At 53.2% G+C, this 27,474-nt stretch overlaps 1 protein-coding gene across 2 annotated transcripts in view; it reads right to left on the reverse strand.

Annotated features, from left to right (window-relative positions):
* Positions 1–27,474, reverse strand: part of LOC147102982 (carbonic anhydrase-related protein 10) — a 908,938-nt gene that overhangs the window by 47,535 nt on the left and 833,929 nt on the right. For both annotated transcript variants that reach the window (XM_085964066.1, XM_085964067.1), the window contains exons 5-7: positions 21,750–21,845; positions 15,141–15,213; positions 8,974–9,128 (exon numbers count right to left, since the gene is read on the reverse strand). In XM_085964066.1, the coding sequence (XP_085820192.1) occupies positions 8,974–9,128; positions 15,141–15,213; positions 21,750–21,845 (324 nt within the window). The remainder of the gene's footprint in view (positions 1–8,973; positions 9,129–15,140; positions 15,214–21,749; positions 21,846–27,474) is intronic.

Raw genomic sequence — 27,474 nt, forward strand, 5'->3', positions numbered from 1 at the left:
GTGTAAATATTTTGGGGGAGAAATTGGGTGGAGCCGCAAACGGGGCGCCAAGCTCGCCTGGGTGACGGATTTAGCGCTGCGATCGGAGCAGTAGCGACCGCCGGAAATTCAGCTTGAGCGCCCCAAGATGGACACGGGGCGAGGCTCGAGGCGCTCCGCGTCCCTCTTAGGGCGCTGAAACTGAATATCGCAGCGCTACGTGCTACAGCGTGCACTGTGGTACTGCAGGCCTTCCTCCTATTCTTAAGAGGGAGGGGCCTGCACCAGCGCGATGAGCGATCGCGAGTGCCGGCAAAAGAGCCCGGCACCTTGGAGAAGTGCCGGAAACTTGGAAAACAGCCGGCACTGCCGCGGGGTGAGATCAGGAGGTCGGGGACGGAGGTGCTGGCAGGCGGCTGCCGAAAAAACGGCCGCCCTGCACCTCCACCTTAATTTGCGCCACTGCCGCCACAGGTAGGCCCCGTGAACCGGGCGCAATTTGCGAACGGCGCTACAGAGGCGGGCGCTACCAAATATCACGATCGGGGCGGTAGCGGGGCGCTGCGCCCACCGATGACGTCATTGGTGGCGGCGCAGCGCAACAGGCTAACGCTGCCATTAGCGCCCCGCTAAATATCGCGGGAGGCATGGCCAGTGGCGCTAAAGCCAGTGAGTGCCCTCTTTAGGCGCTAACTAGTGGCGCAGCCCACCAAATTTCTCGGCCAACTGTTTTATGCCACTGTTCACCACGGATCACAGTCTGGGATTTCGGGAGGAGTATTCACTGTTCAGTCTGAACACTGTGTCCCAGATTTGACTCTCTTTTGGTTAAAGGCTTGAAGACCAGAAGTGATTATGATGTGTGGATTTAAATAATTCAGGCAGCCTGCACTATTTAAAAACCCACCTCCTATTTTACAGCATCAATCTGCACGAGTCGTTTCTGAAAATCACAAAAAGAAGAGAAAGGAAATCTTGTTTCCTGCCAGCTTGGAATCTGAGGGGATTTTGTGCTCGAGAAAGATTCCAATTTCCGAGATGAATAGACTGGGGAAACGTCATGAAAAGCAGAAATTTATCTGAAATCTATTGCTGTCAAATCAGTTATTGCAGATAGTAGCTTCATCAAAATGTTAAAAGGGACTTTGCTTTTAAAGAGGGAGCATCATCGGCAGGCCCTTTATAGGGCTAGAAATTCATTATAGCCCAGGAATGGGCGGTAGCATTAGAACATTTGGAGAATTAGTGCCAGGCGCAAATGCTTTAGACTGCACGGAAAATTCATGCTCACTGCTCAAAGAAATGATTGGAGTCCAAAATCAAGTCTTAAAACCCAAGCCCATTGGCTTTTCACAACAAAGGGTGGACCAATATCAGGTGCAATCTAATCGCAAGTCATGATTGCCACAGCCTTTTTTCAGTTCTTAAAGGGGAGGGTCATTGATGCTGCAGAACCTTATTCTCAGCATTGCTGGCTGTGCAGCTGCCTCAGCAAGAAGTAGCAGGACAAGGAGAAGGAGCCAGAGGACTGAACCAGGTGTACTCATGGTAGATCCACGCCCCAGGGAGAGAGCCCGCAGATTCTGCAAATCAAGCATTGAAGGCTTTGGTGTTCGCTGTGGAGAGACAGAGGGCGGTGCTCTACCCGACAAGTGGCAGGAGGCCCTCACCACAAATCTTCCGCACCATGTGGAGGGAGGTTGCCCAGCATGTCTCGGGCAGCACTGTGGTCCCCAGTATTGCATCTTGACCGAACAGTAATGAATAGAGGAGACGGAATGTACCTTTTACTATTTACTGAGTAAATGGGTAGACATTACAGCACGTTGTCTGCATGGCAGAACCCGAAACTGAAAGTGAAAGACAAAGTAAAACCGAGCCCCACAGCACCCCCTTCAGGTAACACCCGGGAACTGGGACAAACTTAATTGAAGCAAAACTCAAAACACAACACTCCTTTCCCCCAGATAAAACCCCTTAGTCCTCCAGGCGTCTGGGACGGAATCTAACCTGACTTGAGCGCCGCTGGACAGGCATAGTCGGGGTGCCACTGCTAGCCGCAGGAAAACCTTCCTCCGTGGCTGATGACTCCGTGACACCTTCTGTCGATGTGGCTTCCGTCGTTGTTGCAGGAAGCAGGCCGTCACTGCCTGGCAGAGGTGGCGGAGACAATGGCCTAGCCTGTGACGCCTCTGTTACTCTTACCGGAGTACGACCCCGTAGCTGGTCTACGTGGTGTCTGTGTAGCTGGCCATCAGGTTTATGGACGCTGTATGACAGGGGACCCGTGGCCTGCTCTACCACGGCAGGCATCCATTTGTCTCCTCCTGCATAGCAACGGGCAAACACAGTCTCTGACGGCTCAAACTGCCTGGCGGTGCCCTGGTGCTTCTTAGCTAGCTCCTCTTGCTTTGTGTGCATCTCATCCCTGTAGTCCGGGTGTAGCCGGTCCAGAGCAGTCGCCAGCCGGCGACCCATCAGCATCTCGGCAGGGCTCTTCCCCGTTGCTGAGTTTGGTGTGGTATGCTGTGATAACAGGAACCTGGCCAATCTGGTTTGCCAGTCCCTCACTGATATCCTCACCAGTGCCTCTTTTGTGGTTTGCACCATCCTCTCTGCCTGCCCGTTAGAGGAGGGGTGATAGGGCGCTGTGGTCATGTGGCGGATCCAATTTCTGCCTGCAAAAGCCTTGAACTCCGCTGACGTGAAGGCTGCTCCATTGTCCGAAACCAACATGTCGGGGACCCCATGTGTGGCAAACAGCAAACGCAACGTGTTGATCACTGCACTGGATGTCATGGAGCTCATGATAGCCACCTCCAGCCATTTCGAATGAGAATCCACCACTATCAAAAAGACCTTCCCCTGAAATGGCCCTGCAAAGTCAATGTGGAGTCTTGACCATTTACGAGTGGTCCACTCCCAGGGGTGAAGGGGAGCCTTGGATGGGCTATGGCGAGTCAGCTGACATGTCTCACAGCTCTTTACCACCTCCTCCACATCTCGGTCCAACCCCGGCCACCAGACGTAGCTTCTCACCAACGCCTTCATGTGCACAATCCCAGGATGTGAGTCATGCAGCATTTTCAGCACCTCCTCTCTTGCGGCGGCAGGAACCACCACACGGCTTCCCCAGAGCACGCAGTTCTTGTGTGCAGACATTTCTTGGTGCCTCTGAACGAAGGGCTTGAAATGCTCCTCCTGGACCTCGGAGGGTCAGCCATGCAGCAGCCAGTGTAGCACCCGTGATAAGACTGGATCTTCCTGTGTGAGGCTGCCAATCCACTGGGCATGGAGTGGGGCCTCCGGAACCTCCTCCAGTAGCAGCACCTCCAGGGGTGGTGGCGTCTCAGCCATCGGCCGGTTCAAAGGCAAGCGACTCAGAGCATCAGCATTAGCCAGCATCTTCCCAGGCCTGTAGCAAAGTTCATAACTGTAGGCCCCCAACATCAGACTCCACTGAAGCATACGCGGTGATATGATCTGGGGCATGGGCTTGGAGTGATGCAGGAGCCCCAAGAGTGGCTTGTGGTCTGTGTAGATGACGAACTGTCTCCCTAACAGGTACTGGCTGAACTTCTTTACCCCAAATATGATGGCTAGGGCCTCCTTGTCAATCTGGGCGTAATTACGTTCTATTGTTGAGAGTGTTCTTGAGGCAAAACTGATAGGCGCTTCCTGGCCATCTGGCTCTATGTGACCCAACAGAGCTCCCAGCCCGTATGGTGAGGCATCACACACCAACACCAATGGCTTGTTTTCATCATAGTGTGCCAGAACCTTATCTGCTTGTAGCAGTTCCTTTGCCTGTCTGTAGGCTGTTTCATGAGCTGAGGTCCAGTTCCACACTGTTGCTTGGTCTAACAGCCTGTGCAGTGGCTCTAAGATTGTGGCTTTGCCCTTGAGAAAACAACTGTAGAAGTTTAACAGTTCGAGGAATGCCTGCAGTTCGGTCTTGTTCTTGGGGGTGGGAGCGCTCCTGATAGCCTCCACCTTCTCCGTAGTCGGATGCACACCGTCTTTGTCCACTCGGAATCCCAAGAACTCCACCCCATTGGCAGCGAACACACATTTCTCCTTCTGAAGGCGTAGTCCTACCTCAGCCAGCCGGCGTAGTACTTCCTGCAGCCGCTCATCATGGGCTTCCTGTGTCTTGCCAGTAATCAGTAAGTCATCCAAGTAAGGCTGAACTCCCGGAACACCAGCCAACAGGGTGTCCATGAACCTCTGAAAGATTGCCACAGCCGTAGACACCCCAAACTGCAGCCTTGTGGCTCGGAAAAGTCCTCTGTGGGTGTTGATTGTCAACAGCTCGGCTGACTCTTCATCCAGGACCAGTTGCTGGTATGCTTGCTTGAGATCCAGCTTGGTGAACAGAGTGCCTCCAGCCAGTGTTGAAAACAGCTCTGTAACTGTTGGTAAGGGATACACATCTGGTAACACAGCAGTATTAACCGTACATCTGTAATCTCCACAGATTCGCAGGCCCCCATCCTTCTTTGCAATGGGCATGATAGGGGTGGCCCAACGGGAGTTCTTCACTGGCAAGAGAACCCCTTGGTTCACCAGCTTATCCAGGGCCTCATCCACCTTCTTGCGCAAATCAAAAGGAACTGGTCGCGCCTTGAAGAACTTAGGCGCTACCCCTGGGTCCACTTCGATTGAGACTGGCGGTCCCCGACAGGCCCCGAACTCACCAAAAACCTCTTCATAGTTCTCCAACATAGGCATTATGGGCTGTCGCTGTACCGTGTGTACTCCTGTCACTTCAATACCGAGGGGCTCAAACCAATCTCTGCCCAGCAGGCTTGTGCCCTGCCCCGCCACCACATAAAGTGGAAGTGTGTCCTTGACTGCCTGATACTTAACTTCCACATGAATCATACCCAGCACCTGGAGTTGAGCTTGGGACCACTGCCGTAGCACGCCACTGACCTGAGCCATCGCCAGGGGTTCACTTGGCCACAGCCTATTGTAAGTCTCTTCACTTATCAACGAACACGCTGAGCCTGAATCCGCCTCCATGCAGAGTGGTGCCCCATTCATGATCACATTTGCCGTGTATCCCCACCGTCTGTAGGGTAGCTGCTCAGCTTCCGTGGTATACGCTGTGTACTCATCGTTGTCCTCCAGTGTCAGGGTGTGTGTCTGCGATGCTTGTGTTGGCTCTGCTGCAGCAGCCTGAGCTTTCTTCATGCAGACACGAGCTATGTGTCCTCTTTTCTTACAGAAATGACATACCGCTGACACAAATTTGCATGTAGTGGAACCATGGAGAGCCCCACAGCGGAAACATTTTCTTCCTGTCTCTTTAGTTGCCTCCATGTCTCTCGCAGCAGCAGCTGCGTGTGTGGTCTTGTGCACCTCCTCGGCGGCCTGAGATGGTGCTGCCTCTGTACGGAGCATACGTGTGTTCATCGATGCAGCCTCTGCTGCTAAAGCCTTCTCCTCGGCCAGCCGGAACGTCAGGGCCTTCTCCGCTAACAGCTGTCTCTGCAATGCCGAGTCCAGCACTCCACACACAACCCGATCACGGAGCATATTGTCTAACTGGTCACCAAAATTACAATGTAATGAGCATTTCCTCAACTCAGCAATGTAACTTGAAATAGATTGTCCAGGCTGTTGTTTACAATTGTGAAAATGGAAATGCTGCACAATCTCTGAGGGTTTTGGGTTAAAATGTTTCTGCAGCTTCTCAATCAAACCAGCATAATCCACCTCACTAGGTTTACGAGGAGCCACCAATGAACGCAGGACGGAGTAAGTAGCAGCTCCGCATACACTTAGCAACACTGAGCGCTTCTTCTCTTCTTTGTCAATATTATTGGCCTCAAAGAAACACCCCAGTCTTTCTGCGTATTCCTCCCATGAACTGTCCTTATCCCCAGAGAACTCTTCAATACGTCCCAAGGTCGTCATAGTTTTAATGTGCACTGTCCCTTTAAGATCCACGGACTTTAAAAAAAAATTCTTTTTCTCCTCTGGCCAGAGTTATGGTAGCTACACTCACGGTAGTTGCCTGGCCCGCACAATACTCTGTCCGCCGTCTACATCGCAGCTAGCCAACTATCAAAATGCCGTTGATGTTGCTAGCTGAGTGGCCCGCTCGTCGCAATTTCCAATATCACGGCTGTAGGTTCGCATGTCTATCTCCGTCCTTCTAGAGAGTTCAACAGCCGCCTCATCGCCAGTATTGCATCTTGACCAAACAGTAATGAATAGAGGAGACGGAATGTACCTTTTACTATTTACTGAGTAAATGGGTAGACATTACAGCACATTGTCTGCATGGCAGAACCCGAAACTGAAAGTGAAAGACAAAGTAAAACCGAGCCGCCCAGCACCCCCTTCAGGTAACACCCGGGAACTGGGACAAACTTAATTGAAGCAAAATTCAAAACACAACACCCAGGACCCACACACAGTGCAGGAAGAAATTTAACAACCTCACTCGGGTGGTCAGGGTGAGTCAATGCTTCAACAAATGCTACATACCACCGTCTGAACCACAATCTTCACACACTGCCCAGAGCACCACACCCCCCAGCACTCACCCACCAACAATCTCTACCTACTAACACTCACACCCACCTCTCACACCTTGCACACAATGACAGCTATTCAACTATGGCAGGCACATCACCCAAACACATTGCTCCACATTCACTCACACACTTTCCTTTCTCTTGCAGTCCAAGGTGGCGCACAACAGGAGAAAGCAGGAGTGCACAGGCGGTGGATAAGCCGACACCCAATCACTGTCTGCGCTGGAGAATAGATTGCTGCTGATTATTGGGCACCAGGTGGTGGGCGCCGTGCCCTTGGGGACAACGGTATGTTCATCCGTACTCCTTCTTCTCTCATCCCACATCCCCCTCACCCCACAAGCCTTTCGCACTTTCCAGCTAATCATGTTGTCGCCATGCATTTCTCCCTTCCTGCCCCCCTCCCCTCACCTTAACCCTACTATTGTGCCTCTATGGTTTCAGATAATGAGCAAACACCTGGGCAGCCTGTCCCTGAGGGCACCGTAGAGAACGAGGCAGGAGAAGAGGAGCAGGAAGAACACACCGCGTCACTGCATGTCTCACCCACGGCACCAGCTCAGATACTGGGACTACGCGTTCTTTAGAGGCTAGTATAGTAGCGGGATCTGCACAGGGTGAGGCACCGCGGACGAGTGGGCTGCAGCAAGGCTAGGGGAATAGGGTAGCTCGGTGCTGCACAGGACTCGGATGAGGACCTCGATGGGGAGGCGTTTAGAAGAAGGGTGATGGGCATGCACACCGAGATGATAGGTGCAATGGCAAGGGTGCCCGAGAGCCTCTCGGCAATGATAACGAGCGTGGAGGAGTCCGCCTCCAACATAGCACAAGGCTCTGCACACACCATGGAGCTCATGATTTCCAGTCTGCAAAGGATGGTGGACTCCCAGAGAGACTGTGGCGACCCAGACCTGATGCCGTGTGTGATGGGCGATCTGGCAGCTTCCATTGCAGCACAGGCGGAAGCGAAGCAACGTCTTAGTGCTGTAATGCAGTCTATGGTTGCTGCCATCCAATCTCAGACTGCTCTCATGCAGTCTCAGCTTGATGCCACGCAAGCTCTGACTGCTGCCATCATGGCTGGTTCTACCACCGTCAACCGGGGCTTTCAGGGTGTCGCAGCAGGCCAGCAATCTCTGCTCCAACAGATTGCTAGGGATGCTGAGGTGCTGCCCTGGGGGAGTGGCAGTGGGTCAGTGGAGCAGGAACCTGCTGTTCTCTCTCAGGAGGACAGCATTCCTGCTCCCACCACTGCCACTCCACCATTGCCCTTGTCGTTGCCCGTCATCCAGCCAGCCCAGACTGCTGCCGCCCATGCTGAGATAGGTGGCGAGAATCAATCTTGCAGATCGGGTGGCGAGAATCAATCTCGCAGATCGGGTGGCGAGAATCAATCTCGCAGATCGGGCGGTCAGTGAGCGTTGCACACTCCCTGACGTCATGATCCACCTGGCATTGAGGCTCCTGGCGATAACTGTTACCGACAGCGCTGGGGGGAGGGGGGAGTGGGATTTGGCGTTGGGCGTTGGATTCACCTCGCCCCGGCGATAATGCTCTTGTGCCCCGTTAGTGCCATCTGCTGGTGCTAACGGGAGGCGCTGTGGAACCAAATTTTCCCCCCAAGTTGTTGTTGTTGATCTACAGCAAGGCAATAGATGGATGTCGCAATCGGCCTTAGTGTTTCTGAATCACAAAACAGGCCCCTGCCAGAGGGTGCAAGTGTGTGTTCATCTCAGCTGCAGACAGGATCAGGTGTCTGTGACACCCTCAGAGGTACCCACCCCGCCCACAACTCTGCCAACAGAATGACAGGCCGTGCCACCCGTGGCTCAGTGGGCAGCACTCTCGCCTCTGAGTCAGAAGGTCGCGGGTTCAAGTCCCACTCCAGAGACTTGAGCCCCATAACCTAGGCTGACACTCCAGTGCAGTGCTGAGTGAGTGCTGCACTGGCGGAGGTGCTGTCTTTCAGATGAGACATTAAACCGAGGCCCCGTCTGCTTTCTCGGGTGGACGTACAAGATCCCACAGCACTATTTCAAAGAAGAGCAGGGCAGTTCTCCCCGGTGTCCTCGGACCAATATTTATCCCTCAACTAACATCACTAAAACAGATTAACTGGCCATTCATCGCAATGCTGTTTGTGGGATCTTGCTGTCTGCAAATTGGCTGCTGCGTTTCCTACATTACAACAGTGACTACACTTCAAAAATGACCTCATTGGTTGTAAAGCGCTTTGGGACGTCCTGAGGTGGAGAAATGCAAGTCTTTCTTTATCGGTCCCTTGTTAAATTCACACAAATGGAAAGGGTGACTCGGGCCCCCATCCACCCACCCACCCCCGCATGATTGAACACCTTCAGCAGAAGATCCGAGAAAAGTTAAAGGGGGGAAGTGAAATGTAAAAAAAAAGTCGAAGAATATAAAAGAGCAAATCGCCGAGCTTCACCTGCATCCGTGTGATGTAGATCGGTTTGTTCATTATAATCCATGTCACAGTCTCATGACAGGCTGGAGTGGTCATCGAGCCCTCGTAGGTAATGAAGCTGGGGGTCTCGGGATACAGCCCTTCGATGTTTAGTCCCTGCAGTAAATACGCATCGTCTAGAGAATAAACACAAACAATTTGAGATTATCCAAGGCCAGGGCTCCAATAGCGAGTCTTCTACAGTGTGCTGTTGCGGGGCTGATCTGTTTCAAACCTGTACAATTCAATATAAAATGTCCCACAGAATCAAATGAAATATGTACCTCGCCAGGTGTTGAATAAGCGGGGGGAGGGGAGATTTCCCATGAATAATTACAGATGCTAATTGCTAAATAAATTGTTAATCAGGCATCTGTTCACTGCGTTCCAACAGGCCCCCCTCATTCACATCATTGCTCCATAACCATGGCAATGGGTCAGTCAACGGGTTTGGTTGGGGCGGGGGGCAGTGAGGGAGGGAGGGGGGCAGCGAGGGGGGGCAGCGAGGGGGGGGACAGTGAGGGGGGCAGCGAAGGGGGGGGTTTGCCAACTCTGCCCGTGTGTATTCCTAGAGGTTTTGTCACCCCCCAATCCTGCGACCTCCACCACCGGCGTACCGTGGCTGCAGTGTGTACCATCTACAAGATGCACTGCAGCAACTCGCCAAGGCTTCTTTGGCAGCACCTCCCAAACCCGCGACCTCTTCCACCTAGAAGGACAAGGGTAGCAGGTGCATGGGAACACCACCACCTCCAAGATCCCCGCCAAGTCACACACCATCCTGACTTGGAAATCTATCGCCGACCCTTCATCATCGCTGGGTCAAAATCCTGGAACTCCCTCCCTAACAGCACTGTGGGAGCAGGGGGGTGGGATGGAGCTGGGGAGTGGGTGCTAACCAATAGAGGTTTGAATGCAGTCTAAGTGTCCAGGGGTTCTGTTACAGAGAGCTGGATTTTATCAATGGGGGCGTGTTGGGGGCGGGACTGCTGGTTTTCGGGTATCTGTCCCGCCCCCAACGACATCCGGCCAACCCGCGCTATTTTCCCTTGATTGACCTTGTTAAGCCCGCCCAGCGGGCTCAGCAGGCCAATGAAGGGAAAGCTGGTGACAGAGGACGTCAGTGTATGATGTTTCATCTGTCAAAAATTTTTGACAGATGAAACGTCAGCGTTTGACAGCTTAGAGAAGCACACTGACAATCTCTGTTCTAAGGTGAGCCCTTGTACTGAAGATTCACCAAACCTCTTTCTTTAGCAGAAATCAGATGGCAGCTGCATCGGAGAATGCAGCAGTCATTCTGTCGTCTCTGCCGGTGAGATGAGGCACCTCCGGATCCCCAAGGGTTGAAGCCTGAAGGAAGGAGCAAAGGTCAGAAAACTTTTTCTAACACTTTACACTCACCTCTCATACTTACCTCTCCACTCTTGCACCCATCACTCACCTCCACAGGGGGCTTTTCGACCCCTCTCACCCCCGCAGACCCACTGCTCACCTCGCCGACCCTGGCGGGGTTTACAGCCGTCAGGAAGCCTGCACTTGTGTGGGTAAAATGGGGATAATCCTCTTAAGTGCCTGTTAACTACCTGTAATCCCCTTCCTGCCTCGAGGAGACGGGTCCCTGCGCGAGTCGGGGTCCCGCCTCCCGGGAAGATGGTACGGAGGCGGGTTGGGAGCGGGTTCGGTACCCGCTCCCAGTTTCTGCCATTTTCCCGGCAGTCCTGCCTCCATACCCGCCTCCCAGGGCTGGGAAAATTCCCCCCGAGTCTCACTCTGTCTGGCTGGTAGGTTCTCAGTAATTGATTATGTGATTGTAGTTTCACTCAGACGCTACTGTTCTGGATCCACAGCGCTCGCTGCCTGCCTGACCTGTCCGGTGTAGTCCCTTTGGCCCTGCTCTTCTTCCAGCTCTTCACCATCCTCACACTTTCCTTACCCAACGCAGCACTTCCCCCCCAGCCCACCGAACCCTGCTCACTCTCGTATCGATTTCCGTTTGTCTTCATCCTTTCAAATCAATTCCTCGTGGAAATGCAGTACAAACGGAGTTTGATTTATCGTAGAAGCCAGGTTTGGGGAAGGGCAATGTTTCAGAACAGGGAAGAGGAGAAATGATTATTAAAGGGGGAAACGGGGGACAATTAAAGGGGAAGTGAAGTGGAGTGGGTCGGGGCAAAAAGCTGGGAGTGGTGCTTTGGGAGGGGAGTGGGTGCCAGAGAAAAAGCTTGAGAACAGATTGCCAGCACACAGAGGGAAGAGCAAGGAATAGAGAGGATGAAATAGTGCCCGCGTGAATGGGGAGAGGGGGAGACCCCCCTGTGAATGGGGAGGGGGGGAGAGACCCCCCTGTGAATGGGGAGAGGGGGAGACCCCCCTGTGAATGGGGAGGGGGAGACCCCCCTGTGAATGGGGAGTGGGGGAGACCCCCTGTGAATGGGGAGGGGGGGAGACCCCCCTGTGAATGGGGAGGGGGAGAGACCCCCTGTGAATGGGGAGAGGGGGAGACCCCCTGTGAATGGGGAGGGGGAGAGACCCCCCTGTGAATGGGGAGTGGGGGGAGACCCCCCTGTGAATGGGGAGTGGGGGGAGACCCCCCTGTGAATGGGGAGAGGGGGGAGACCCCCCTGTGAATGGGGAGGGGGAGAGACCCCCTGTGAATGGGGAGAGGGGGAGACCCCCTGTGAATGGGGAGGGGGAGAGACCCCCCTGTGAATGGGGAGAGGGGGAGACCCCCCTGTGAATGGGGAGTGGGGGGAGACCCCCCTGTGAATGGGGAGAGGGGGAGACCCCCCTGTGAATGGGGAGTGGGGGGAGACCCCCCTGTGAATGGGGAGTGGGAGACCCCCCTGTGAATGGGGAGTGGGAGACCCCCCTGTGAATGGGGAGTGGGGGGAGACCCCCTGTGAATGGGGAGTGGGGTGAGACCCCCTGTGAATGGGGAGTGGGAGACCCCCCTGTGAATGGGGAGTGGGAGACCCCCCTGTGAATGGGGAGTGGGAGACCCCCCTGTGAATGGGGAGTGGGGGGAGACCGCCCTGTGAATGGGGAGTGGGGGGAGACCGCCCTGTGAATGGGGAGTGGGGGGAGATCCCCCTGTGAATGGGGAGTGGGGGGAGACCGCCCTGTGAATGGGGAGTGGGGGGAGACCCCCCTGTGAATGGGGAGTGGGAGAGACCCCCTGTGAATGGGGAGTGGGGGGAGACCCCCCTGTGAATGGGGAGGGGGGGAGACCCCTGTGAATGGGGAGTGGGGGGAGACCGCCCTGTGAATGGGGAGTGGGGGGAGACCCCCCTGTGAATGGGGAGTGGGAGAGACCCCCTGTGAATGGGGAGTGGGGGGAGACCCCCCTGTGAATGGGGAGTGGGAGAGACCCCCTGTGAATGGGGAGTGGGAGACCCCCCTGTGAATGGGGAGTGGGAGACCCCCTGTGAATGGAGAGGGGGGAGACCCCCCTGTGAATGGGGAGGGGGAGAGACCCCCTGTGAATGGGGAGTGGGAGAGACCCCCCTGTGAATGGGGAGTGGGGAGACCCCCTGTGAATGGAGAGGGGAGAGACCCCCTGTGAATGGGGAGTGGGAGAGACCCCCCTGTGAATGGGGAGTGGGGAGACCCCCTGTGAATGGGGAGGGGGGGGAGACCCCCTGTGAATGGGGAGTGGGAGACCCCCCTGTGAATGGGGAGTGGGGGGAGACCCCCTGTGAATGGGGAGTGGGAGACCCCCTGTGAATGGGGAGTGGGAGACCCCCTGTGAATGGGGAGTGGGGAGACCCCCCTGTGAATGGGGAGGGGGGGGGAGACCGCCCTGTGAATGGGGAGTGGGGGGAGACCCCCCTGTGAATGGGGAGTGGGAGAGACCCCCTGTGAATGGGGAGTGGGGGGAGACCCCCCTGTGAATGGGGAGTGGGAGACCCCCCTGTGAATGGGGAGGGGGGGGAGACCCCCCTGTGTGAGCTAAGGCAGTGGGAGGGAAAGGAGAGCAGTTTGAAGTGAAGGGTTCGGAAGGGCAGTGTGGGCCAATTTGAATAGCAGCGAATGAGAGTATTTAAAATTCATCAGAATGCATCATTTTTACAATTAAAATCCATGAATTAATCAGTGAGGGAATGATGGAGGAATGACTTAACGGGGGGGTGGGGGGTGGTGAGGAAGGAAAACAAAGACTTAAAACCTGGGAAAATAAATGCTATAAGGGAACAAAGTTTTGGTTTTGGTAGATGAGGTCAGGCAGCGGGAGCAGGAACAGGACACAATGGAACTGACATGAATCAGTCATTCATGAAAGAAAGACTTATGAAATAATACTGAGCGGCCTGTGGGTGGCGCTGTCCAGGGAGAGTATAAATACTCGGGCATGGGCCCAGCTTGCGCAGGACATTATTAACAGGAACTAGTGAAGGACGCAACTAGACCTCCATGTTGTAAAACAGTTGATTAAAGCTTTGTTTGACGCTTAGACTAAGTGCCTAGTAGTTTGCTTACGTCAGGAACAGATCCAGAATGATCCAGAATGTTCCAGAATGATCCAGAATGGAAATGGGGAATGATGGGGCTGCAATGGGAGGACATGTAACAACAACAACTTGTATTTATATAGCGTCTTTAACGTAATAAAACGTTCCAAGGCGCTTCACAGGAGCGATTATCAAACTAAACGTGACACCGAGCCACATAAGGAGATATCAGGACAGGTGACCAAAAGACTTGGTCATAGAGGTGGGTTTTAAGCAGCGTCTTAAAGGAGGAGAGAGAGGCGGAGAGGTTTAGGCAGGGAGTTGCAGAGCTTAGGGCCCCCGGCAGCTGAAGGCACGGCCGACAATGGTGGAGCGATTGAAATCGGGGACGTGCAAGAGGCCAGAATTGGAGGAGTGCAGAGATCTCGGAGGGTTGTGGGGCTGGAGCAGGTTACAGAGATAGGGAGGGGCGAGGCCAGGGAGGGATCTGAACACGAGGATGAGAATTTTAAAATCGAGGCATTGCTAGACCGGTAGCCAATGTAGGCCAGCGGACACAGGGGGTGATGGGTTATCGGGACTTGGTGCGAGTTAGGATACGGGCAGCCGAGTTTTGGATGAGTTCGAGTATATGAAGGGTGGAACATGGGAGGCCGGGCAGCGGAACGTTAACAAGCTGTCTGGTTTTTTGGTTTATCAGCTGTTCAGCATTGGAGAGCAGTGTGCTCTTCCCAACCTCAGTTTGTAATTGTACAGGGACAAGTATGAATGGAATTACTGCCATAATCTGTCCCCTATTAACCCAGGCAACAGCTGACCCCCTGAGGCCTGAGCGTAGAATTCAATAAATTACTATTCATGCTCAGTCTGCCTGTGACTTCTCTGGAACTGTCTCCTCCTGAAGTGGCCACAGGCTCATCTGATGATTGGAGATTTTCTGCCTCAGTGAGTTTCAGACGTACTGGCAGTCATTGAGAAATATTCCGAGAGCCTCGTGAGTAAAGATCCTGGTTACCATGGTAACGTCCCTGACATTGGGAATCACTGATACAAGTGTGTCAGAGGCTGCAACAGTACGGGGATTGTAATGGATTGGGCGATGTTACAGAGTTGAAGAAGGAGTCTAGGTGATGGAGATGATGTGGAGCCGGGAGTTTAACTTAGGGTCAAATAGGACGGCAAGGTTGCGAAGAGTCTGGTTCAGCCTCAGACACTGGCGAGGGAGAGGGATGGAGTCAGTGGCTCGGGAACAGAGGTTGTGGCATGAACCGAAGGCAATGGTTTTGGTCTTCCCAACATTTAATTGGAGGAAATTTCTGCTCATCCAGAACTGTCTGTCTGTCTGTCTGTCTCCCAAATCCAGGTAGCCTGTGGATTGAGGCCAAGTCACAGTCTGAGCAGCATGTCTTTTGAGGGCCACAAATAAGGGGGAGGAGGACTGCCAGAGGGCCCCTGGGCTGCCAGAGGGCCCCTGGACTGCCAGAGGGTCCCTGGGCTGCCAGAGGGCCCCTGGACTGCCAGAGGGTCCCTGGGCTGCCAGAGGGTCCCTGGACTGCCAGAGGGCCCCTGGACTGCCAGAGGGTCCCTGGGCTGCCAGAGGGTCCCACTGGCACAGCACTAAAGCATCCAACCTCGACAACTGATGTGCAGCTCTTGGACAGTGCTGGGTAGCTGTTGCCAAGCTGGTGCTCTACATACTTTTATAGGTAATCCTTGTGATGGTGTCCCTGTTCAGCATGCGGTTTAAGAACGGATTTGCTGTGTCAGACACCTGCAACAAAGAAAACAAAAAGTCACCCCACAGTTGACATTTGACAGCGAGCAGCTTTCATCCTCAATGTCTCCCACACGTGAGACACGTTCTCTAACTCTTGGTCATTGCACAGGGAAAACAGGAACACAGGAATCTCTGGACGACAAAAGACCGAGGGTCTGTCTAGTCCATCTTCTCCTATCCTGGGAATCACAGATCCAACGACAATGGAGTTGTTGACTAATCACAGCGATCAATCTCTATCAATGAGTCTACAACAGACCCAGACACGAGGCGAGGAAAACCCCCAGTGGGGGAGAGCTTTGGGAACCAGAGGTCCCGAGTCACCTGTTCCTCCCGAGCTGGCTGCACTCCCCACACCTCATGTCTCACATTACTCAGATACTGCAGCACTCCCCACACCTCATGTCTCACATTACTCAGATACTGCAGCACTCCCCACACCTCATGCCTCACATTACGCAGACGCTGCAGCACTCCCCACACCTCATGTCTCACATTACTCAGACACTGCAGTACGCCCCAAACCTCATGTCTCACATTACTCAGACACTGCAGCACTCCCCACACCTCATGCCTCACATTACGCAGACGCTGCAGCACTCCCCACACCTCATGTCTCACATTACTCAGACACTGCAGCACTCCCCACACCTCATGCCTCACATTACGCAGACGCTGCAGCACTCCCCACACCTCATGTCTCACATTACTCAGACACTGCAGCACTCCCCAAACCTCATGTCTCACGTTACTCAGACACGGCAGCACTCCCCACACCTCATGCCTCACATTACTCAGACACTGCAGCACTCCCCACACCTCATGTCTCACATTACTCAGACACTGCAGCACTCCCCACACCTCATGTCTCACATTACTCAGACACTGCAGCACTCCCCACACCTCATGTCTCACATTACGCAGACACTGCAGCACTCCCCACACCTCATGTCTCACATTACTCAGACACTGCAGCACGCCCCACACCTCATGTCTCACATTACTCAGACACGGCAGCACTCCCCACACCTCATGTCTCACATTACTCAGACACTGCAGTACGCCCCACACCTCATGTCTCACATTACTCAGACACTGCAGCACTCCCCACACCTCATGTCTCACATTACTCAGACACTGCAGCACTCCCCACACCTCATGTCTCACATTACTCAGACACTGCAGCACTCCCCACACCTCATGTCTCACATTACGCAGACACTGCAGCACTCCCCACACCTCATGTCTCACATTACTCAGACACTGCAGCACTCCCCACACCTCATGTCTCACATTACTCAGACACTGCAGCACTCCCCACACCTCATGTCTCACATTACTCAGACACTGCAGCACTCCCCACACCTCATGCCTCACATTACTCAGACACTGCAGCACGCCCCACACCTCATGTCTCACATTACTCAGACACTGCAGCACGCCCCACACCTCATGTCTCACATTACTCAGACACTGCAGCACTCCCCACACCTCATGTCTCACATTACGCAGACACTGCAGCACTCCCCACACCTCATGTCTCACATTACTCAGACACTGCAGCACTCCCCACACCTCATGTCTCACATTACTCAGACACTGCAGCACTCCCCACACCTCATGTCTCACATTACTCAGACACTGCAGCACTCCCCACACCTCATGTCTCACATTACTCAGACACTGCAGCACGCCCCACACCTCATGTCTCACATTACTCAGACACTGCAGCACTCCCCACACCTCATGTCTCACATTACTCAGACACTGCAGCACTCCCCACACCTCATGTCTCACATTACTCAGACACTGCAGCACGCCCCACACCTCATGTCTCACATTACTCAGACACTGCAGTACGCCCCACACCTCATGTCTCACATTACTCAGACACTGCAGCACTCCCCACACCTCATGTCTCACATTACTCAGACACTGCAGCACGCCCCACACCTCATGTCTCACATTACGCAGACACTGCAGCACTCCCCACACCTCATGTCTCACATTACTCAGACACTGCAGCACTCCCCACACCTCATGTCTCACATTACTCAGACACTGCAGCACTCCCCACACCTCATGTCTCACATTACGCAGACACTGCAGCACTCCCCACACCTCATGTCTCACATTACTCAGACACTGCAGCACTCCCCACACCTCATGTCTCACATTACGCAGACACTGCAGCACTCCCCACACCTCATGTCTCACATTACTCAGACACTGCAGCACTCCCCACACCTCATGTCTCACATTACTCAGACACTGCAGCACTCCCCACACCTCATGTCTCACATTACTCAGACACTGCAGCACGCCCCACACCTCATGTCTCACATTACTCAGACACTGCAGCACGCCCCAAACCTCATGTCTCACATTACTCAGACACTGCAGCACTCCCCACACCTCATGCCTCACATTACTCAGACACTGCAGCACGCCCCACACCTCATGTCTCACATTACTCAGACACTGCAGCACGCCCCACACCTCATGTCTCACATTACTCAGACACTGCAGCACTCCCCACACCTCATGTCTCACATTACGCAGACACTGCAGCACTCCCCACACCTCATGTCTCACATTACTCAGACACTGCAGCACTCCCCACACCTCATGTCTCACATTACTCAGACACTGCAGCACTCCCCACACCTCATGTCTCACATTACTCAGACACTGCAGCACGCCCCACACCTCATGTCTCACATTACTCAGACACTGCAGCACTCCCCACACCTCATGTCTCACATTACTCAGACACTGCAGCACTCCCCACACCTCATGTCTCACATTACTCAGACACTGCAGCACGCCCCACACCTCATGTCTCACATTACTCAGACACTGCAGTACGCCCCACACCTCATGTCTCACATTACTCAGACACTGCAGCACTCCCCACACCTCATGTCTCACATTACTCAGACACTGCAGCACGCCCCACACCTCATGTCTCACATTACTCAGACACTGCAGCACCCCCCACACCTCATGTCTCACATTACTCAGACACTGCAGCACTCCCCACACCTCATGTCTCACATTACTCAGACACTGCAGCACTCCCCACACCTCATGCCTCACATTACTCAGACACTGCAGCACTCCCCACACCTCATGTCTCACATTACTCAGACACTGCAGTACGCCCCACACCTCATGTCTCACATTACTCAGACACTGCAGCACTCCCCACACCTCATGTCTCACATTACTCAGACACTGCAGCACTCCCCACACCTCATGTCTCACATTACTCAGACACTGCAGCACTCCCCACACCTCATGTCTCACATTACTCAGACACTGCAGCACTCTCCACACCTCATGTCTCACATTACTCAGACACTGCAGCACTCCCCACACCTCATGTCTCACATTACTCAGACACTGCAGCACTCCCCACACCTCATGTCTCACATTACTCAGACACTGCAGCACCCCCCACACCTCATGTCTCACATTACTCAGACACTGCAGCACTCCCCACACCTCATGCCTCACATTACTCAGACACTGCAGCACTCCCCACACCTCATGTCTCACATTACTCAGACACTGCAGCACTCCCCACACCTCATGCCTCACATTACTCAGACACTGCAGCACCCCCCACACCTCATGCCTCACATTACTCAGACACTGCAGCACTCCCCACACCTCATGCCTCACATTACTCAGACACTGCAGCACCCCCCACACCTCATGCCTCACATTACTCAGACACTGCAGTACGCCCCACACCTCATGTCTCACATTACTCAGACACTGCAGTACGCCCCACACCTCATGTCTCACATTACTCAGACACTGCAGCACGCCCCACACCTCATGCCTCACATTACTCAGACACTGCAGTACGCCCCACACCTCATGTCTCACATTACTCAGACACTGCAGCACTCCCCACACCTCATGTCTCACATTACTCAGACACTGCAGCACTCCCCACACCACATGCCTCACATTACTCAGACACTGCAGCACTCCCCACACCTCATGTCTCACATTACTCAGACACTGCAGCACTCCCCACACCTCATGTCTCACATTACTCAGACACTGCAGCACTCCCCACACCTCATGTCTCACATTACTCAGACACTGCAGCACGCCCCACACCTCATGTCTCACATTACTCAGACACTGGAGCACTCCCCACACCACATGCCTCACATTACTCAGACACTGCAGCACTCCCCACACCTCATGTCTCACATTACTCAGACACTGCAGCACTCCCCACACCTCATGTCTCACATTACTCAGACACTGCAGCACTCCCCACACCTCATGTCTCACATTACTCAGACACTGCAGCACGCCCCACACCTCATGTCTCACATTACTCAGACACTGGAGCACTCCCCACACCTCATGTCTCACATTACTCAGACACTGCAGCACTCCCCACACCTCATGTCTCACATTACTCAGACACTGCAGCACCCCCCACACCTCATGCCTCACATTACTCAGACACTGCAGCACTCCCCACACCTCATGTCTCACATTACTCAGACACTGCAGCACGCCCCACACCTCATGCCTCACATTACTCAGACACTGCAGCACGCCCCACACCTCATGTCTCACATTACTCAGACACTGCAGCACTCCCCACACCTCATGTCTCACATTACTCAGACACTGCAGCACTCCCCACACCTCATGTCTCACATTACTCAGACACTGCAGCACTCCCCACACCTCATGTCTCACATTACTCAGACACTGCAGCACTCCCCACACCTCATGTCTCACATTACTCAGACACTGCAGCACTCCCCACACCTCATGCCTCACATTACTCAGACACTGCAGTACGCCCCACACCTCATGTCTCACATTACTCAGACACTGCAGCACGCCCCACACCTCATGTCTCACATTACTCAGACACTGCAGTACGCCCCACACCTCATGTCTCACATTACTCAGACACTGCAGCACGCCCCACACCTCATGTCTCACATTACTCAGACACTGCAGCACTCCCCACACCTCATGTCTCACATTACTCAGACACTGCAGCACTCCCCACACCTCATGTCTCACATTACTCAGACACTGCAGTACGCCCCACACCTCATGTCTCACATTACTCAGACACTGCAGCACTCCCCACACCTCATGTCTCACATTACTCAGACACTGCAGCACGCCCCACACCTCATGTCTCACATTACTCAGACACTGCAGCACTCCCCACACCTCATGTCTCACATTACTCAGACACTGCAGCAGGCCCCACACCTCATGTCTCACATTACTCAGACACTGCAGCACTCCCCACACCTCATGTCTCACATTACTCAGACACTGCAGCACTCCCCACACCTCATGTCTCACATTACTCAGACACTGCAGCACTCCCCACACCTCATGTCTCACATTACGCAGACGCTGCAGCACTCCCCACACCTCATGTCTCACATTACTCAGACACTGCAGCACTCCCCACACCTCATGTCTCACATTACGCAGACGCTGCAGCACGCCCCACACCTCATGTCTCACATTACTCAGACACTGCAGCACTCCCCACACCTCATGTCTCACATTACTCAGACACTGCAGCACTCCCCACACCTCATGTCTCACATTACTCAGACACTGGAGCACTCCCCACACCTCATGTCTCACATTACTCAGACACTGCAGCACCCCCCACACCTCATGTCTCACATTACTCAGACACTGGAGCACTCCCCACACCTCATGTCTCACATTACTCAGACACTGCAGCACTCCCCACACCTCATGCCTCACATTACTCAGACACTGCAGCACTCCCCACACCTCATGTCTCACATTACTCAGACACTGCAGCACTCCCCACACCTCATGTCTCACATTACTCAGACACTGCAGCACGCCCCACACCTCATGTCTCACATTACTCAGACACTGCAGCACTCCCCACACCTCATGTCTCACATTACTCAGACACTGCAGCACGCCCCACACCTCATGTCTCACATTACTCAGACACTGCAGCACTCCCCACACCTCATGTCTCACATTACTCAGACACTGCAGCACTCCCCACACCTCATGTCTCACATTACTCAGACACTGCAGCACGCCCCACACCTCATGTCTCACATTACTCAGACACTGCAGCACTCCCCACACCTCATGTCTCACATTACTCAGACACTGCAGCACGCCCCACACCTCATGTCTCACATTACTCAGACACTGCAGCACTCCCCACACCTCATGTCTCACATTACTCAGACACTGCAGTACGCCCCACACCTCATGCCTCACATTACGCAGACACTGCAGCACGCCCCACACCTCATGTCTCACATTACTCAGACACTGCAGTACGCCCCACACCTCATGCCTCACATTACGCAGACACTGCAGCACCCCCCACACCTCATGTCTCACATTACGCAGACACTGCAGCACTCCCCACACCTCGTCTCACATTACTCAGACACTGCAGCACAGACCGTCACTGGCCAGTAAAGTCTGACCCGTGTGTTCGTTCCATTACTTACTTTTATAAATATGGACACCACAACCAGACCGTTTGGCCTCTTTGAAGCTTCTGTGACGTTTGAGTACAGCTCGTGATTGTAGTGTATTAACTGAACCTGAAAGGAGGACACACGCTGAATTAATGTTTACGGATCTTTTGAATGTTACGCAAATCTGTTAGCAATATCCATCGAGTTATATTTTCCCTATTTTCTGCCCTCTTCTCCTGAAGGTGTTGACTGGAGCCCTTTGTGTGTGTGCGTCAGGACGGTGAGCATCAGAAGGCTGTTTGACCCTGGAGGACAGGACAGCCGATCCTGATCTCATCCAATAATCACACAGCTTAAACATTCACTCCCTCCACCACCGATGCACCGTGTCTGCAGTGTGAACCATCTACAAGATGCATTGCAGCAACTCGCCAAGGCTTCTTTGACAGCACCTCCCAAACCCGCGACTTCTACCACCTAGAAGGACAAGGGCAACAGGCACATGGGAACACCACCACCTGCAAGTTCCCCTCCACGTCACACACCATCCTGGCTTGGAAATATATCGACTGTTCCTTCATCGTCGCTGGGTCAAAATCCTGGAACTCCCTCCCTAACAGCACTGTGGGATTACCTTCACCACACGGACTGCAGCGGTTCAAGAAGGCGGCTCACCACCACCTTCTCAAGGGCAGTGAGGGATGGGCAATAAATGCTGGTCTTGCCAGCGACGCCCACATCCCTTGAACGATTAAAAAAATGGTGCACTCCACAACAGAGATCACTGAGAGCAGCCAGGAGGAGGAGCTCGGTCTGATTTTCTTTTGCCTCCTTAGCCCAGGAATATTACAGCTCATTGCTGTGCCCCTACTGCCAGCCCAGCTGAAACCGGTTCACCCACTGGGGATGGAACCTGGATCCTTCCTGGCCGCTGTGCCTCAGTGCCACATTGACTCTGTATCACTGGTGAGTCATCTCAAGACAATCTCTCTCATGATCTTCCAAACTCAATCATGGACCCTTACGACACAGAAGGAGGCCATTCGCGTCCAAAGGAGATTTACGAGGCTGGGGAATTTTAGCTATGAGGAAAGGTTGTATAGGCTGGGGTTGTTTTCTTTGGAACAGTGGAGGCTGAGGGGAGACTTAATTGAGGTGTATAAAATTATGAGGGGCCTAGATAGAGTGGATAGGAAGGACCTATTTTCCTTAGCAGAGAGGTCAGTAACCAGTGGGCATAGATTTAAAGTAATTGGGAGAAGGATTAGAGGGGAGTTGAGGAGAACTTTTTTCACCCAGAGGGTGGTGGGGGTCTGGAACTCACTGCCTGAAAGGGTGGTAGAGGCAGAAACCCTCATCGCATTTAAACAGTACTTGAATATGCACTTGAAGTGCCGTAACCTACAGGGCTACGGACCAAGAGCTGGAAAGTGGGATTAGGCTGGAGAGCTCTTTGTCGGCCGGCACGGACACGATGGGCCGAAGGGCCGTAATTTTCTTTGATTCCGCGACTGAGTTCCCCCCTCCCCCGCCCTTTCCCCTTCCAGCCCTGTGAATTTTCCCCCTTCACATTAACATCCTTGCTGTTGCTCCATAATCCCAACATTCATTCCAAGATGCCAACTTCATTTCAAGGCCCTGTTCATATCGAGCTGCACAGAGCGACATGAAACCCAAAGAATAACACAATCAACAACTCAAAGGCCAAAGGTGTTTCCACAGTCATTATATTTTTATATAAACATTGCTTCTGTCTCCCAGAGGTTCCCTGCTATTCCTCCCACTAACACGGTATCCCAATGGGACTCCTCTTGACCTTTTCAGAGCAAGACTCTAGCAGTTCCAGTTTTTTTTGAAAACTAACAGAACCAACAAAAAGCAGCCAAAAAATGTCAAAACCCAGCGATGAAAATCCTCTTTGCAGCTTTGACAGTGAGCCAAGAGTCGGCAGACATTCAGAAAGGCCTATTGTGTTGTTTTTTTTTGTAAAGGTCTCCTAAAAATTTAATGAGACTCTTCGCTAAAGAGCACTGAATGGCCGCTGCCTCATTAGTCACCAGCCTGATGACGGCATGAACTTTCAGCGGCTGAATGAAGAAAATCTGGCTGACATTTTTAGACCTTGTCGGGAGGGTTTTTCCCTGTTCCTTGTTGTTGGCATTTTCAGACACGGTCGAAGTAAACATCAACCCTTTGAGGACGAGGCTTCCCTGTGAGAGTGGCAGAAGGCATTGGGAGAGATGTCAATGTAAAAAAACCACAAGTATCAAGACAGTTCTAATTGCTACGGTTCCTGCAATGAGAGCAGCTCCTTAAACAAAACAATGAAAACCCGACTGGTTTAACCCAGTTGCTCCTTTCACGGAGAGTCACCAGATAAATGTGGGTGAGGGAGGATACGAGCCATCTAGAGAGGCTCAACACTCGCCCCATCACAGCTTCCCCCATGGGGGGGCAATTTTAACCCAATCCACCTGGCGCGAATCCCACGGGATCGGGTGCGACGCTGGGTTTACGCCCACCTGATTGTACTCCCCATGGAAGGGAATGGAGGGCAATATCGAGCGGGGTGTAAATCGGGCGTTCCACCCGATCCCGTGGGATTCCCGCCCGGCACGTTAGGTTAAAATGTACCCACCAATTGGTTCCGAAATACATTCCTGGGATTTGGCCTTCATGATCTTCCCTGAGAGTCCAACCCACCACCGGTGGGGGAGCGGGGGATGGGTGGGGGAGGGCAGGGGATGGGTGGGGGTGGCGGAGGATGGGTGGGGGAATGGGTGGGGGGGCGGGGGGTCAGGGGATGGGTGGGGGGTCAGGGGATGGGTGGGGGGGATGGGGGAATGGGTGGGGGGGATGGGGATGGGGTGGGTAATTGTAACTCGCACGGTGGGAAACAAACTAGATCGGATTGGCCATTAAATTCAAAATAGCACTCGGTGTGAATCAGAGGGGTGTAAATCGGGTGTAAATCAGAGGGGTGTAAATCGGGGGTAAATTAGAGGGGTGTAAATCGGGGGTAAACCGGGTGTAAATTAGAGGGGGGTAAATTAGAGGGGTGTAAATTGGGTGTAAATTAGAGGGGTGTAAATCGGGGGTAAATCAGAGGGGTGTAAATTGGGTGTAAATCGGGTGTAAATCAGGGGGTGTAAATCGGGTGTAAATCAGGTGTAAATCGGGGGGTAAATCGGGTGTAAATCGGGTGTAAATCAGGTGTAAATCGGGGGGTGTAAATTGGGTGTAAATCGGGGGTAAATTGGGTGTAAATCAGGGGTAAATCGGGTGTAAATCAGGGGTAAATCGGGGGTAAATTGGGTGTAAATTGGGTGTAAATCAGGGGTAAATCGGGTGTAAATCAAGTGTAAATCGGGGGTAAATCGGGCTGCCGATCCGATCCCCTCAGTTTCCACATGGCGGTTTGGGTTCGAATGACCCCCACAAGGTTTGATCATTCAGTGTCAGGATGAAATTGCTGGTATCAGCTCTAACTTTGCCTTCCCCTACATGGAACTTGTAGTGTCGTGTCCCACTGCCCTGCTTGCTATGGTATACGCTGGGTTTCTCGTTCCCACACTGTTTACTATCCCAGATACCTTTGTACGGTCCTCTCGCTCAATCGCCAACCTTCAAGGCAGTAAAGCCAGTTTCTGCAGCCGTGCCTCGTAATTCATTCCTCTACTGCTGGGATCAGCCTTATTTTCATTTGATAATTTTTTTCCCCAAATGCTCTCCCTTGCTGTTACTGGAGATGCTTTTGGGAACCTCCAACAGCCTCTCAAAGGCTCCTCTTTTTTGATGGGAACACCAGCTCCCCTCCGCTCCTGAAGGTGCTGACTCCAGCTGGGATAGGCTCCCCTGGTGATACCTGCCCCAAAGTGGCCAGTGTCCTTGTGTGTGCCTAGATGGTGACCATTGGCTGGCTATTCAACTGCGCATCACTCCAGGGATTCCAGGCTGACACTCCCAGTGTAGTACTGAGGGAGCATTGCACTGTTGGAGGGGCAGTACTGAGGGAGCGCTGCACTGTCAGAGGGGCAGTACTGAGGGAGCGCTGTACTGTCGGAGGGGCAGTACTGAGGGAGCGCCTCACTGTCGGAGGGGCAGTACTGAGGGAGCGCCTCACTGTCGGAGGGGCAGTACTGAGGGAGCGCTGCACTGTTGGAGGGGCAGTACTGAGGGAGCGCTGCACTGTCGGAGGGGCAGTACTGAGGGAGCGCTGCATTGTCGGAGGGCAGTACTGAGGGAGCGCCGCACTGTCGGAGGGGCAGTACTGAGAGAGTGCTGCACTGTCGGAGGGGCAGTACTGAGGGAGTGCTGCACTGTCGGAGGGGCAGTCCTGAGGGAGTGCTGCACTGTCGGAGGGCAGTACTGAGGGAGCGCCGCACTGTCGGAGGGGCAGTACTGAGGGAGTGCTGCATTGTCAGAGGGGCAGTACTGAGGGAGTGCTGCACTGTCAGAGGGTCAGTACTGAGGGAGCGCCGCACTGTCGGAGGGGCAGTACTGAGGGAGTGCCGCACTGTCGGAGGGGCACTACTGAGGGAGCGCCGCACTGTCGGAGTGGCAGTACTGAGGGAGTGCTGCACTGTCGGAGGGGCAGTACTGAGGGAGCGCTGCACTGTTCTGGCCAATATTTATCCCTCAACCAACATCACTAAAACAGATTATCTGGTCATTTATCACATTGCTGTTTGTGTTATCTTGCTGTGCGCAAATTGGCTGCCGTGTTTCCTACACTACAACAGTGACTACACTTCAAAAAGTACTTCGTTGGCTGTAAAGCGCTTTGGGGTATCCCGAGGTGGTGCATGTCTGTCTTTCCTTTTGCGATCCTTCTCCTTCCCCTTTTCGTAACCCAAGCCCTGTGAAACAGCTCGGAACATTAAAGGAACTAAATAAGTACATGTCGCTGCTGCAAGGCTCGTATTCCCTCTGGACTTTAACAACAGCGTTAACGGGATAGGAGCGTTGTATCAAACGGGCTGAGGTGGAATCACTGGGCCTGACAGAGCGAGGGAACTAATGAACACGCGCTGTCGACACGACAAGATCTGTGAGTGCTCCTGTTTAACAGCGGTGTGTTGACTGCTGTTAATTCAGCTCCCGCGCACTTCTCAGACTCATTAACTTCTCCCCGCCACTTCCACTGATGTCAGCAATAGTCACTGTCCAGGGAAAAACCTTCATAGAATCATCACAAGCATTAACCCTTACTGCACCACCAGACCACTGGAATCTCCCCACCCTTACAATCCCCTTCTCTTCAATCTCAACAACAACTTGCATTTCCACAGCGCCTTACACCACCTCAGGATGTCCCAGAGCCAATGAAATACCTTTGAAGTTGTAAAGTCCGCGCCTCAATAATACACGGACTTCGGGAGAACAGTTTAACAGGTACTTTACTGAACAAGAGGCAGCTGGAAACTGAAACTACAGAAGCCTGCTAGGGCCTTTTATACAGGGGTGGTCACTGCCGGTACTGCAGCCTAAGACCAGTTATTCCCTTAAAGGTACATACACAACAATTCCTCCCCTTTTAGATAAACAGTACATAACATTCATTTAACAACTAAATAATAACTAATTACAATTACAATTTTCTCAGTAATATATACATCAACTGAAATAGTCATTTATAAGTTCAGTCTTTGAGGAGGCTTCCTGATCCGGACTGGATAGCGCCTTTCTCGAGTATCCTGTTCTCGCGGTGGAGTCAATTCTGGCTCATTGTCATTGGTTGGTTTGTCAGCTTCCA

Source organism: Somniosus microcephalus, chromosome 21, assembly GCF_052327205.1.
Source record: "Somniosus microcephalus isolate GS21.2 chromosome 21, FLI_Smic_1.0, whole genome shotgun sequence".
Lineage (NCBI taxonomy): Eukaryota > Metazoa > Chordata > Chondrichthyes > Squaliformes > Somniosidae > Somniosus > Somniosus microcephalus.